Source organism: Nerophis lumbriciformis, linkage group LG02 (genome assembly GCF_033978685.3).
Source record: "Nerophis lumbriciformis linkage group LG02, RoL_Nlum_v2.1, whole genome shotgun sequence".
Lineage (NCBI taxonomy): Eukaryota > Metazoa > Chordata > Actinopteri > Syngnathiformes > Syngnathidae > Nerophis > Nerophis lumbriciformis.
In genome coordinates this window covers 69,445,001-69,457,862 of record NC_084549.2, presented here as the reverse complement: position 1 = coordinate 69,457,862, position 12,862 = coordinate 69,445,001, and the positions used below count along the sequence as shown (strand labels likewise).

General features: G+C 42.2%; 1 protein-coding gene across 1 annotated transcript in view; it reads left to right on the top strand.

The window, feature by feature from the left end:
- The window catches only part of LOC133611266 (disintegrin and metalloproteinase domain-containing protein 12-like), a 212,974-nt gene that overhangs the window by 26,324 nt on the left and 173,788 nt on the right, over positions 1-12,862 (top strand). Inside the window, exons 2-3 of the mRNA XM_061967965.1 lie at positions 9,346-9,446; positions 12,844-12,862. The exon at positions 12,844-12,862 is cut by the window's right edge and continues 55 nt beyond it. Of these exons, the coding sequence (XP_061823949.1) occupies positions 9,346-9,446; positions 12,844-12,862 (120 nt within the window). The remainder of the gene's footprint in view (positions 1-9,345; positions 9,447-12,843) is intronic.

Below are 12,862 nucleotides of genomic sequence, written 5' to 3'. Positions count from 1 at the left end.
CCAAAATACAGAAGTATGTCCTTAATATTTTTGCAGTGCTATTTCTGTTGAAAAGTTCAAATGATTACATTAGAGATGTGATGTGCCACTTTTCAAGTGTCTGATGGCTTCAATTAATTTTCATTCATTTTTCATATTTTGAATTCTTTTGAAAGGCTTACAAAAAAACTACATTTGAATTGTAATTCCATGCTATTGACAGGACTATTAATTTTAATGAAGTCAGCTTACCATGTTTACAGTATGATAATTGTGATAGAAATGTGAATTTTAGGCACAGAATATTTTTTACAATTGAACAAGGCAGTAGATTATACAAGCTTGGACAGAAAGTTAATAATGACACCAATTTTTTTTTTAATGGAATTGTTTAGTACTGTTTTACCATTTGTTTACTGTAAAAAGTGTTTATACTGTTTATACTTTCAATTAACAAATTGAAGTCTTGTGAAAGGTTGACAGGATAACTGGCATTAACTGTCAAAATAATTTCAAACTATTGAAGTTAGCTTACAGAATAAACATGTCAATCAACCCATATGATTTTTGCTGTAATATTTTTGTTTTGAAAAGTCACTGTGACTGATAGAAAAGTGATGGTTTTAGCAACATTTTAACCTGTCTGAATGCTATTAATCATTTTGCGTCGGGGGGCGAAGGAACCCCCCACCAGGACTTTGTCCTGGACCTACCGGGGCCTGCGGCCCTTGGACCCTGGCTACTAGGTTTTTCTGATTTCAAAAGTTGGCAGGTATGCTACCTGCTGCCACCTACTAATATGGAAGAGTATAACGTGGTAAGTCTGCCGATCTCCAGACAGTACAGACACTCAACAACAACACATTATTTGTGGATTATAATTACTGGTTTGCAAAAAAATATTTTTAACCCAAATAGGTGAAATTAGATCATCTCCCACGGCACACCAGACTGTATCTCACGGTACACTAGTGTGCCGCGGCACAGTGGTTGAAAAACACTGCTGTAAAGCACTTTGCGCTGCATTTATTGTAATGTATGAAAAGCGTTTTATAAAAGTTTGAGCAATAAAGTTGAAATAAAATACTTATTTTTAACAAAAATGTAGCATTGCACGTTGCATGCAAATAAGTCATTTCTACATTGAGATTTATAATGTGCAAACTTCAACTTTTTAATAAAAAACATGAAAATGTAGTGTTATTGACTGACATATGTTTTTTTTTTTCCGAGTTTATTATTTTTATCCATCCATCCATTTACTACCGCTTGTCCCTTTTGGGGTCGTGGGGGATGCTGGAGCCTCTCTCAGCCGCATTCGGGCAGAAGGCGGGGTACATTTTATATATAATTTTAATAATTTAATTTTTAACACGTGTTTAATTGTATTTCTAGACTACTTTTTTTTTTAAATAAATCCAATAAACAACGTTTTTTAAAAAAAAAAGAGTTCCATTTCTCATGCTCGACTGGAATTTTCCGTTTCAAATGCTGGAATAAGTTTGTGGTTCTGCTGGCTTTTTAAAAAAAAAAAAAACTTTGCAGCGTGCCGTCATTTGCTCCACGCCTGCAGCCGAAAAACCAAACTACTGACAACACTTTTCTTTTCTTTGGAACAAATGTCTCGCTCTCGTTAGCATCAGCATTTTACCTGCACACTGCCTCCCGCTGTTTCCCACATCTACAAAGCAATTACCGTATTTTTCGGACTATAAGTCGCGGTTTTTTTCATAGTTTGGCCGGGCTCCGGTGCGACTTATATCTGTTTTTTTCCTTCTTTATTATGCATTTTCGGCAGGTGCGACTTAAAAACTGCGACTTATAGTCCGAAAAATACCGTACTCACCTTTTGTTTATTTTTGGTTTAAGCATTAGATACCTTTTTACCTGCACGCAGTTGTTTTAATCCTTCTCAGTGGGTACATTGTTGATTGTCATGTCATGTTCGGATGTACATTGTGGACGGCGTCTTTGCTCCACAGTAAGTCTTTGCTGTCATCCAGCATTCTGTGTTTGTTTACTTTGTAGCCAGTTCAGTCTTAGTATCGTTCTGCATAGCCTTCCCTAAGCTTCAATGCCTTTTCTTAGGAGTACCGTATTTTTACGAGTATAAGTCGCACTGGAGTATAAGTCGCATTTTTTTGGGGAATGTATTTGATAAAAGCCAACACCAAGAATAGACATTTGAAAGGCAATTTAAAATAAATAAAGAATAGTGAACAACAGGCTGAATAAGTGTACGTTATATGAGGCATAAATAACCAACTGGTATGTTAACGTAACATATTATGGCAAGAGTCATTCAAATAACTATAACATATAGAACATGCTATACAATTACCAAACAATTTGTCACTCCTAATCGCTAAATCCCTAGAAATCATATACGTCTAGTCTCTTACGTGAATGAGAGAAATAATATTATTTATTTTGCTCCACAGTAAGTCTTTGCTGTCGTCCAGCATTCTGTTTTTGTTTACTTTGTAGCCAGTTCAGTCTTAGTTTTGTTCTGCATAGCCTTCCCTAAGCTTCAATGCCTTTTCTTAGGAGTACTCACCTTTTGTTTATTTATGGTTTAAGCATTAGACACCTTTTTACCTGCACCCTGCCTCCCGCTGTTTCCGACATCTACAAAGCAATTAGCTACCGGCTGATATGGAAGAGTATTACACGGTTACTCTGCCGAGCTCTAGACAGCACCGACACTCAACAACAACACATCATTTGCAGAATATAATTAATGGTTTTCAAAATATATTTTTAACCCAAATAGGTGAAATTAAACAATCTCCCACGGCACACTAGTGTGCCGCGGCACAGTGGTTGAAAAACACTGAACTCTAGGTGTACCCCACACATTCCCACGGATGCTCCAACGCTTGCATCCTGGGGGATTTAGCAAACAGGCCGTGGCATGAAACGTGGGGCGGCTTAGTTGTGGAACCTTCAACGCCCCCCTAACCCCCTTTGCTCATTTTCCTCTTTGGCTTTGGAACCTTCGCCAGGCTTCGCCGGGAGCGCGACCGCCTCGGTTGTTAGCGAGAGAAAAGGGGATACGATTCCCCGCATTCCATTTGTTTAAATACGTTTCATCGTATGCTGGCGATACGTACTGTATGTATGCCGTACATACTGTATGTATGCCATACATGCTAAAAGAGACCATCTTCACAGCTTATTTGAATAATTCTCCTGTAACTTTGCCCTATTTTAACTGTGATAGTAACGAGATTATCAGGCTCCTATTTCAAGAATGTCACGGGTACTGAATTCAGTACTTTTAAAGGCACCGTCGATACTACAAAACCCAAAACCAGTGACGTTGGCACGTTGTCCATCCATCCATCCATCCATCTTCTTCCGCTTATCCGAGGTCGGGTCGCGGGGGCAGCAGCCTAAGCAGGGAAGCCCAGACTTCCCTCTCCCCAGCCACTTCGTCCAGCTCTTCCTGTGGGACCCCGAGGCGTTCCCAGGCCAGCCGGGAGACATAGTCTTCCCAACGTGTCCTGGGTCTTCCTCGTGGCCTCCTACCGGTCGGACATGCCCTAAACACCTCCTTAGGGAGGCGCTCGGGTGGCATCCTGACCAGATGCCCGAACCACCTCATCTGGCTCCTCTCGATGTGGAGGAGCAGCGGCTTTACTTTAAGCTCCCCCCGGATGACAGAGCTTCTCACCCTATCTCTAAGGGAGAGCCCCGCCACCCGGCGGAGGAAACTCATTTGGGCCGCTTGTACCCGTGATCTTGTCCTTTCGGTCATAACCCAAAGCTCATGACCATAGGTGAGGATGGGAACGTAGATTGACCAGTAAATTGAGAGCTTTGCCTTCCGGCTCAGCTCCTTCTTCACCACAACGGATCGATACAGCGTCCGCATTACTGAAGACGCCGCACCGATCCGCCTGTCGATCTCACGATCCACTCTTCCCTCACTCGTGAACAAGACTCCGAGGTACTTGAACTCCTCCACTTGGGGCAAGATCTCCTCCCCAACCCGGAGATGACACTCCACCCTTTTCCGGGCGAGAACCATGGACTCGGACTTGGAGGTGCTGATTCTCATCCCAGTCGCTTCACACTCAGCTGCGAACCGATCCAGTGAGAGCTGAAGATCCTGGCCAGATGAAGCCATCAGGACCACATCATCTGCAAAAAGCAGAGACCTAATCCTGCAGCCACCAAACCGGATCCCCTCAACGCCTTGACTGCGCCTAGAAATTCTGTCCATAAAAGTTATGAACAGAATCGGTGACAAAGGGCAGCCTTGGCGGAGTCCAACCCTCACCGGAAACGTGTCCGACTTACTGCCGGCAATGCGAACCAAGCTCTGACACTGATCATACAGGGAGCGGACCGCCACAATCAGACAGTCCGATACCCCATACTCTCTGAGCACTCCCCACAGGACTTCCCGAGGGACACGGTCGAATGCCTTCTCCAAATCCACAAAGCACATGTAGACTGGTTGGGCAAACTCCCATGCACCCTCAAGGACCCTGCCGAGAGTATAGAGCTGGTCCACAGTTCCACGACCAGGACGAAAACCACACTGTTCCTCCTGAATCCGAGGTTCGACTATCCGGCGTAGCCTCCTCTCCAGTACACCTGAATAGACCTTACCGGGAAGGCTGAGGAGTGTGATCCCACGATAGTTAGAACACACCCTCCGGTTCCCCTTTTTAAAGAGAGGAACCACCACCCCGGTCTGCCAATCCAGAGGTACCGCCCCCGATGTCCACGCGATGCTGCAGAGTCTTGTCAACCAAGACAGCCCTACAGCATCCAGAGCCTTAAGGAACTCCGGGCGGATCTCATCCACCCCCGGGGCCTTGCCACCGAGGAGCTTTTTAACTACCTCAGCAACCTCAGCCCCAGAAATAGAAGAGCCCACCACAGATTCCCCAGGCACTGCTTCCTCATAGGAAGACGTGTTGGTGGGATTGAGGAGGTCTTCGAAGTATTCCCTCCACCGATCCACAACGTTGTGTAAATGGTAAATAAAAACAGAATACAATGATTTGCAAATATTTTTAAACCTATATTCAATTGAGTAGACTGCAAAGACAAGATATTTAACATTTTAACAGGTAAACTTTGTTATTTTTTGCAAATATTAGCTCATTCGGGAATTTGATGCCTGCGACGTGTTTCAAAAAAGCTGGCACAAGTGGCAAAAAAGACTGAGAAAGTTGAGGAATGCTCATCAAACACTTATTTGGAACATCCCACAGGTGAACAGGGTAATTGGGAACAGGTGGGTGCCATGATTGGGTATAAAAGCAGCTTCCGTGGAATGCTCAGTCGTTCACAAACAAGGACGGGGCGAGGGTCACCACTTTGTCAACGAATGCGTGAGAAAATTGTCGAACAGTTTCAGAACAACATGTCTCAACGAGCTATTGCAAGGAATTTAGGGATTTCACCATCTGCGTTTCGTAATATCATCAAAAAGGTTCAGAGAATCTGGAGAAATCACTGCACGTCCCTCATCAAAAACCGACATTAGTGTGTAAAGGAGATCACCACATGGGCTCAGGAACACTTCAGAAAACCACTGTCAGTAACTGCAGTTCGTCGCTACATCTGTAAGTGCAAGTTAAAACTCTACTATGCAAAACGAAAGCCATTTATCAACAACACCCAGAAACGCCGCCGGATTCGCTGGGCCCGAGCTCATCTAAAATGGACTGATACAAAGTGGAAAAGTGTTCTGTGGTCTGACGAGTCCACATTTCAAATTGTTTTTGGAAACTGTGGATGTCGTGTCCTCCGAACCATCCGGATTGTTCTAGGCGCAAAGTGTAAAAGTCAGCATGTGTGATGGTATGGGGGTGTATTAGTGCCCAAGACATGGGTAACTTTACACATCTGTGAAGGTACGAACAGGTTTTGTAGCAACATATGTTGCCATCCAAGCAACGTTATCATGGACGCCCCTGCTTATTTCAGCAAGACAATGCCAAGCCACGTGTTACAAACAGCGTGGCTTCATAGTAAAAGAGTGCGGGTACTAGACTGGCCTGCCTGTAGTCCAGACCTGTCTCCCATTGAAAATGTGTGGCGCATTATGAAGCCTAAAATACCACAACGGAGACTGTTGAACAACTTAAGCTGTACATCAAGCAAGAATTGGAAAGAATTCCACCTGAGAAGCTTCAAAAATGTGTCTCCTCAGTTCCCAAACGTTTACTGGGTGTTGTTAAAAGGAAAGGCCATGTAACACAGTGGTGAACATGCCCTTTCCCAACTACTTTGGCACGTGTTGCAGCCATGAAATTCTAAGTTCATTATTATTTGCAAACAAAAAATAAAGTTTGAGTTTGAACATCAAATATCTTGTCTTTGTAGTGCATTCAATTGAATATGGGTTTTTGCAAGTCATTGTATTCCGTTTATATTTACATCCAACACAATTTCCCAACTCATATGGAAACGGGGTTTGTAAAACACTCTTAACATAAAATCTGCTTAGTGAGAAGAATTCTCTTATCAGACCCTTATTTGAGATATTTAATCTTGCTTGGATTTCAGTTTTTGCAGTGTAGCATATGCAACTCTCTTATTTTAACATTCCTGCTTCTGTGCAAGTGTAAAAAGAAGTTAATTACTCCTGAAAGACAAAAGTCTAAACTTGAATAAAAAGTATGATGTCGACAATGTGTGCGCTTCTAAAAAAAAAAAAAAAGATGAAGCCAAACATTCCTTAGATCAGGTCTATCAGGGGGCATGCGGCTCTTTAGCGCCGCCCTAGTGGCTCTCTGGAGCTTTTTAAAAAATGTATGAAAAATGGAAAAAGATGAGGGGGAAAAAAAAAAATCAATTTTTTGTTTTAATATGGTTTCTGTAGGAGGACAAACATGACACAAACCTCCCTAATTGTTACAAAGCACACTGTTTATATTAAACATGCTTCTCTGATTCGAGTATTTGGCGAGCGCCGTTTTGTCCTACTAATTTTGGCGGTCCTTGAACTCACCGTAGTTTGTTTACATGTATAACTGTCTCCGACTTTCTAGGACGTGTTTTATGCCACTTCTTTTTCTCTCTCATTTTGTCCACCAAACTTTTAACGTTGTGCATGAAAGGTGAGTTTTGTTGATGTTATTGACTTGTGTGGAGTGCTAATCAGCAGAGGTGGGACCAAGTCATTGTTTTGCGAGTCACAAGTAAGTCTCAAGTCTTTGCCCTCAAGTCCGAGTCAAGTCCCGAGTCAAGACAGGCAAGCCCCGAGTCAAGTCCAAAGTCAAGACTGGAAAGTCTCAAGTCAAGTCCTAAGTCCTGCATTTTGAGTTTCGAGTCCTTTCAAGTCCTTTTAACCACAGACTAATATATTAACACAGATTGTGTATGCTTTTCAAACGCTGTATTTATTTATTAAAACAAGTGCATTTTAAATTGCAGGAAAGAAAATTGTGCTGACATTGCACTTTATAATAGCACTATTAACCAGTCATTTTAAACATTAACTCATTCCTTTACAGAACAAACACATTGAAAAATAAAGTGCAAATGTACTTATTTGTACAAAAGTGTTAACATTGAAAAAACATGACATATACGTGAACATAACAAAAAAGTTGTACTTTTTATGTCAGGGCCCTATGCTGCATTGCATTTGCAAAAGACCAAATTAGCCAAGAGTCTGTCAGTCATTTGTGCACGATGGGGGCGTAGTATGATGCCACCATGGCTGAAAACTCGCTCCACTGGAGCACTGGAGGCAGGCACTGCCAAGACTCTCATGGCCACTCGGAACAATGAAGGAAGAGTCTTCATGTTCAATGCCCAGAACAAAAGGGGGGAGAGAGTTGTTTTGGGTTGGTGCACTACTTGTAAGTGTATCTTGTGTTTTTTATGTTGATTTAATTAAAAAAAGAAAAAAAAAAAATTATTTCTTGTGCGGCCCGATACCAATCGATCCACGGACCAGTACCGGGCCGTGGCCCGGTGGTTGGGGACCACTGAGGTAAACAACCAACAGTATGTCAGAAAGCTAGCTAAAACGGTACACATATTCATAATATAGTATACATTTTAACTGACCTTTATTTTACTATTTTTGTCTTTTTTTAGGTGGCTAAAATACGCGGTGCTGCTGACTGCCGTCTAACGTTACGTGTGATATATTGACTAACGTAACCCTGCTTAAAAAAAAATCACTGAACAAAAAGTATGAATAAGGTAGTGAACTGCAACAGATTCCCGTGTTTGCAATAACGTTATAACGTTAGCAGTGAGTTTACAGCCTCACTGATTTAACTACACAGCAAATAAAAGTCACGTTACTTAGCCAATAAACGTTATCTTACATTCAAAACTTACCGTTCTTTGTGCAACTTCAAATGCCGGACGAAGTTGGAAGTTGTTGCCTCTCCATCAGTCATTTTCGAACCGCATGTGTTGCATACTGCAAACCGTTTTGTGTTGACCACCTCGTAATTTTTATACCCAAACAAAATTATTTTAGGTATCATTTTTTGTTCACTGGCGTGTGGTTTGGACATGTCTTCTTCCTTGGTTGTCCTGCAATTTGATTGGATGAATGCTGTGTGATGAAAACAAAGTAGATCTAATTTGATTGGCTGTTGTACTGAGACCACACCAGCTGACACACGCAACGCTGATAGACAAGTACACGATGAAAAATACGGAGCGCTCCCGAATAACTTTTTCATCTTTGGGTTTTGGGGAAAGTAGCAAGTCATGTCAAGTCATGTCAATTCAAAAGGCTCAAGTCCAAGTGAAGTCACAAGTCATTGATGTTAAAGTCTAAGTCGAGTTGCAAGTCTTTTTACATTTTGTCAAGTCGAGTCTAAAGTCATCAAATTCATGACTCGAGTCTGACTCGAGTCCAAGTCATGTGACTCGAGTCCACACCTCTGCTAATCAGACATATTTGGTCACTGCATGACTGCAAGCTAATCGATGCTAACATGCTATTTAGGCTAGCTATATGTACATATTGCATCATTATGCCTCATTTGAGCTCATTTAGTTTCCTTTAAGTCCTCTTAATTCAATTTATATCTCATGACACACTATCCGTATGTAATATGGCTTTTAATTTTTTGCGGCTCCAGACAGATTTGTTTTTGTATTTTTGGTCCAATATGGCTCTTTCAACATTTTGGGTTGCCGACCTCTGCCTTAGATTAAAACTGCACGTTTCTGACTTTTTGCTGAAATTGAGAATGATGCAACTTTTCGTTTTAGCTGTACCTAATGAAGTGTCCGGTGAAACAGATTTGTCTTCAACATTTTTTTTCTCCCAATGTGTCGCATGTGTTTAAAAGTCATGGCCCATGTTGAGTTGAGGTCATGTGTTCTACTTCTCACGCTGTTTTTTTTTTTTTTTTTTTTTTACAGGAAGCGTCTCTCCCAAGGCCGGACATCAAGGCTATGGGACCACCGTACCTCTGCTGCTGATGGGCCCGCTCACTAGACCACTCGGCCAACTTGCCCCCGGGGTACGTACCGCCATACTTATTATACCACAAGACCTCAGCCAAGGTTCAAGAGCTCCAATTTGGATCAGCACCTTCAAAGATGGCTGTCTCCACATACACTATATTGCCAAAAGTATTTGGCCACCCATTCAAATGATGAGAATCAGGTGTCCTAATCACTTGGCCCGTCCACAGGTGTATAAAATCCAGCACTTAGGCATGGAGACTGTTTCTACAAACATTTGTGAAAGAACGGGCCGCTCTCAGTTAGGGATGTCCCGATCCGATATTTGGATCGGATCAAAAATTGCGTATCGGCAAGGTATGGGAAAATGCCGATCCAGATCCAGTTTAAAAAAAACTCCGGTCCGTGTTTTCCTACGCACTGATTTAAATAATACATTCCACTTTTCTGCTGCTCCGTAATTTCCGTTCCGCATTTTCCAGCACACCTTCAACACATCCACAATTCTCACGCAGTTGCTTTTAGCTGCTGGCATTACACGACAGGCTCTTCTCACTCTTTTCTGTGTCTCCCTCTCACAGACAGCGAGCGCACCCTCTTACACACGTCACATACTGTCACGTCATACGTCACATACTGTCACGACATACGTCACATACGTATACGTCCTCCCCGAGCAGAGAGGTAGCAGCGTGGCTAACGTTAGCTGTGATGCTAGCGCAGCCGTGCGAGCAACGCTCCCTCTAAGGTGCTCGCCTGTGCAATTGCGCACTGTTTAAGCGTCCTCTGCGCATAGCAAATCTATGCCACGCACAAAATCAAATAAAAAAATAAGCGCATAACAATTTTCGACACACGGACACGACAGAGAAAACAGTTTTCGTCATCATTGTTCAAATATTGTGACGTCTGTCGAGACGCTTATCTCCATTCGGTGCCACACGTCCACACCATCAAAATGCCGAGGCAAAAAAATTCCACATCAACACCGTATGAAAAAATGTGTGATTTTTTTAGTTGTGATTTCCTTCTCTGCATGAAAGTTTAAAAGTAGCATATATTAATGCAGTATGAAGAAGAATGTTTTAATGTAGACATGCAAGCCTTGAAAGAACATTTTGAAAATCAAGACTACATTTCCTGCAAATGGGTGCATTTCTACCCTATATTTTAACTTTAGATTTATTCTCATATTTGGCTGTCTTTTTGACACTTACATCCGGCGCCCCCCTCCACACCCTGGATTATAAATAATGTATATAATTCAATGTGATTATCTTGTGTGATGACTGTATTATGATGATAGTATATATCTGATAGTATATATCTGTATCATGAATCAATTTAAGTGGACCCCGACTTAAACAAGTTGATAAACTTATTGTGGTGTTACCATTTAGTGGTCAATTGTACGGAATATGTACTTCACTGTGCAACCTACTAATAAAAGTCTCAATCAATCAATCAAAACACATAGAATCATCATACTGCTGTGATTATATGCATCAAGTGTTCATTCAAGGCTAAGGCAAAATATCGAGATAAACCTATATTCAATTGAATAGACTGCAAAGACAAGATATTTAATGTTCACACTGGAAAACTTTGTTATTTTTTGCAAATATTCGCTCATTTGGAATTTGATGCCTGCAACATGTTTCAAAGAAGCTGGCACAAGTGGCAAAAGAGACTGAGAAAGTTGAGGAATGCTCATCAAACACTTATTTGGAACATCCCACAGGTGAACGGGCTAATTGGGAACAGGTGAGTGCCATAATTAGGTATAAAAGCAGCTTCAATGGAATGCTCAGTCATTCACAAACAAGGATGGAGCGAGGGTCACCACTTTGTCAACAAATGCGCGTGCAAACAGTTCAAGAACAACATTTCTCAACAAGCATTTGCAAGGAATTTAGGGATTTCACCATCTACACTCCGTAATATCATCAAAAGGTTCAGAGAATCTGGAGAAATCACTGCGGGTAACATTGAATGCCCGTGACCTTGGATCCCTCAGGCGGTGCTGCATCAAAAAGCGACATCAGTGTGTAAAGGATATCACCACATGGGCTCGGGAACACTTCAGAAAACCACTGTCAGTAACTACAGTTGGTCGCTACATCTGTAAAGTGCAAGTTGAAACTCTACTATGCAAAGCCAAAGCCATTTATCAACAACACCCAGAAACGCCGCCGGCTTCGCTGGGCCCGAGCTCATCTAAGATGGACTGATGCAAAGTGGAAAAGTGTTCTGTGGTCTGACCACAGATGACTTTGTGAACAAATGTGTGAGAAAATTGTCCAACAGTTTAAGAACAACATTTCTCAAACAGCTATTGCAAGGAATTTAGGGATTTCACCATCTACGGTTCGTAATATCATCAAAAGGTTCCGAGAATCTGGAGAAATCACTGCATGTAAGCGGCAAGCCCTTGACCTTCGATCCCTCAGGTGGTACTGCTTCAAAAAGCGACATCAGTGTGTAAAAGATATTAAAAAGCGACATCAGTGTGTAAAGGATATCACCACATCTGCTCAGGAACTCTTCAGAAAACCACTGTCAGTAACTACAGTTGGTCGCTACATCTGTAAGTGCAAGTTAAAACTCTACTATGCAAAGCGAAAGCCATTTATCAACAACACCCAGAAACGCCGCCGGCTTCGCTGGTCCCCGAGCTCATCTAAGATGGACTGATGCAAAGTGTAAAAGTGTTCTGTGGTCTGACGAGTCCACATTTCAAATTGTTTTTTGGAAACTGCGGACATTGTGTCCTACGGAATAAAGAGGAAAAGAACCATCAGGATTGTTCTAGGTGCAAAGTGAGCAGCTATAATAACTGTGAAGGCGCCATAAATGCTGAAAGGTACATACAGGTTTTGGAGCAACATATGTTGCCATCCAAGCAACGTTATCATGGACGCCCCTGCTTATTTCAGCAAGACAATGCCAAGCCACGTGTTACATCAACATGGCTTCATAGTTAAAGAGTGCGGGTACTAGGCTGGCCTGCCTGTAGTCCAGACCTGTCTCCCATTGAAAATGTGTGGCGCATTATGAAGCCTAAAATACCACAACGGAGACTGTTGAACAACTTAAGCTGTACATCAAGCAAGAATGGGAAATAATTCCACCTGAAAAGCATCAAAAATGTGTCTCCTCAGTTCCCAAACCTTTACTGAGTGTTGTTAAAAGGAAAGGCCATGTAACACAGTGGTAAAAATGCCCCTGTGACAACTTTTTGCTGCTAACTCGGCACCACTCGTTGGTCCATTTCCCCGTCCTGTTGGGGGGGGAGATGTCCCAATACTTTTGTCTGTGTCGTGTATGTTATCGGGACTTCCTTTTCCCCGCAGCTCCATTGTGCCTCTTCACATCCTGCTTGGTGTCAATAAGAGGTGAAGTGTGACACGTCCACGCCATTTACCCCCCCCCTCTTCTTTTTGGTTGTTCCAGGGTTATCCTTCGTCATTGC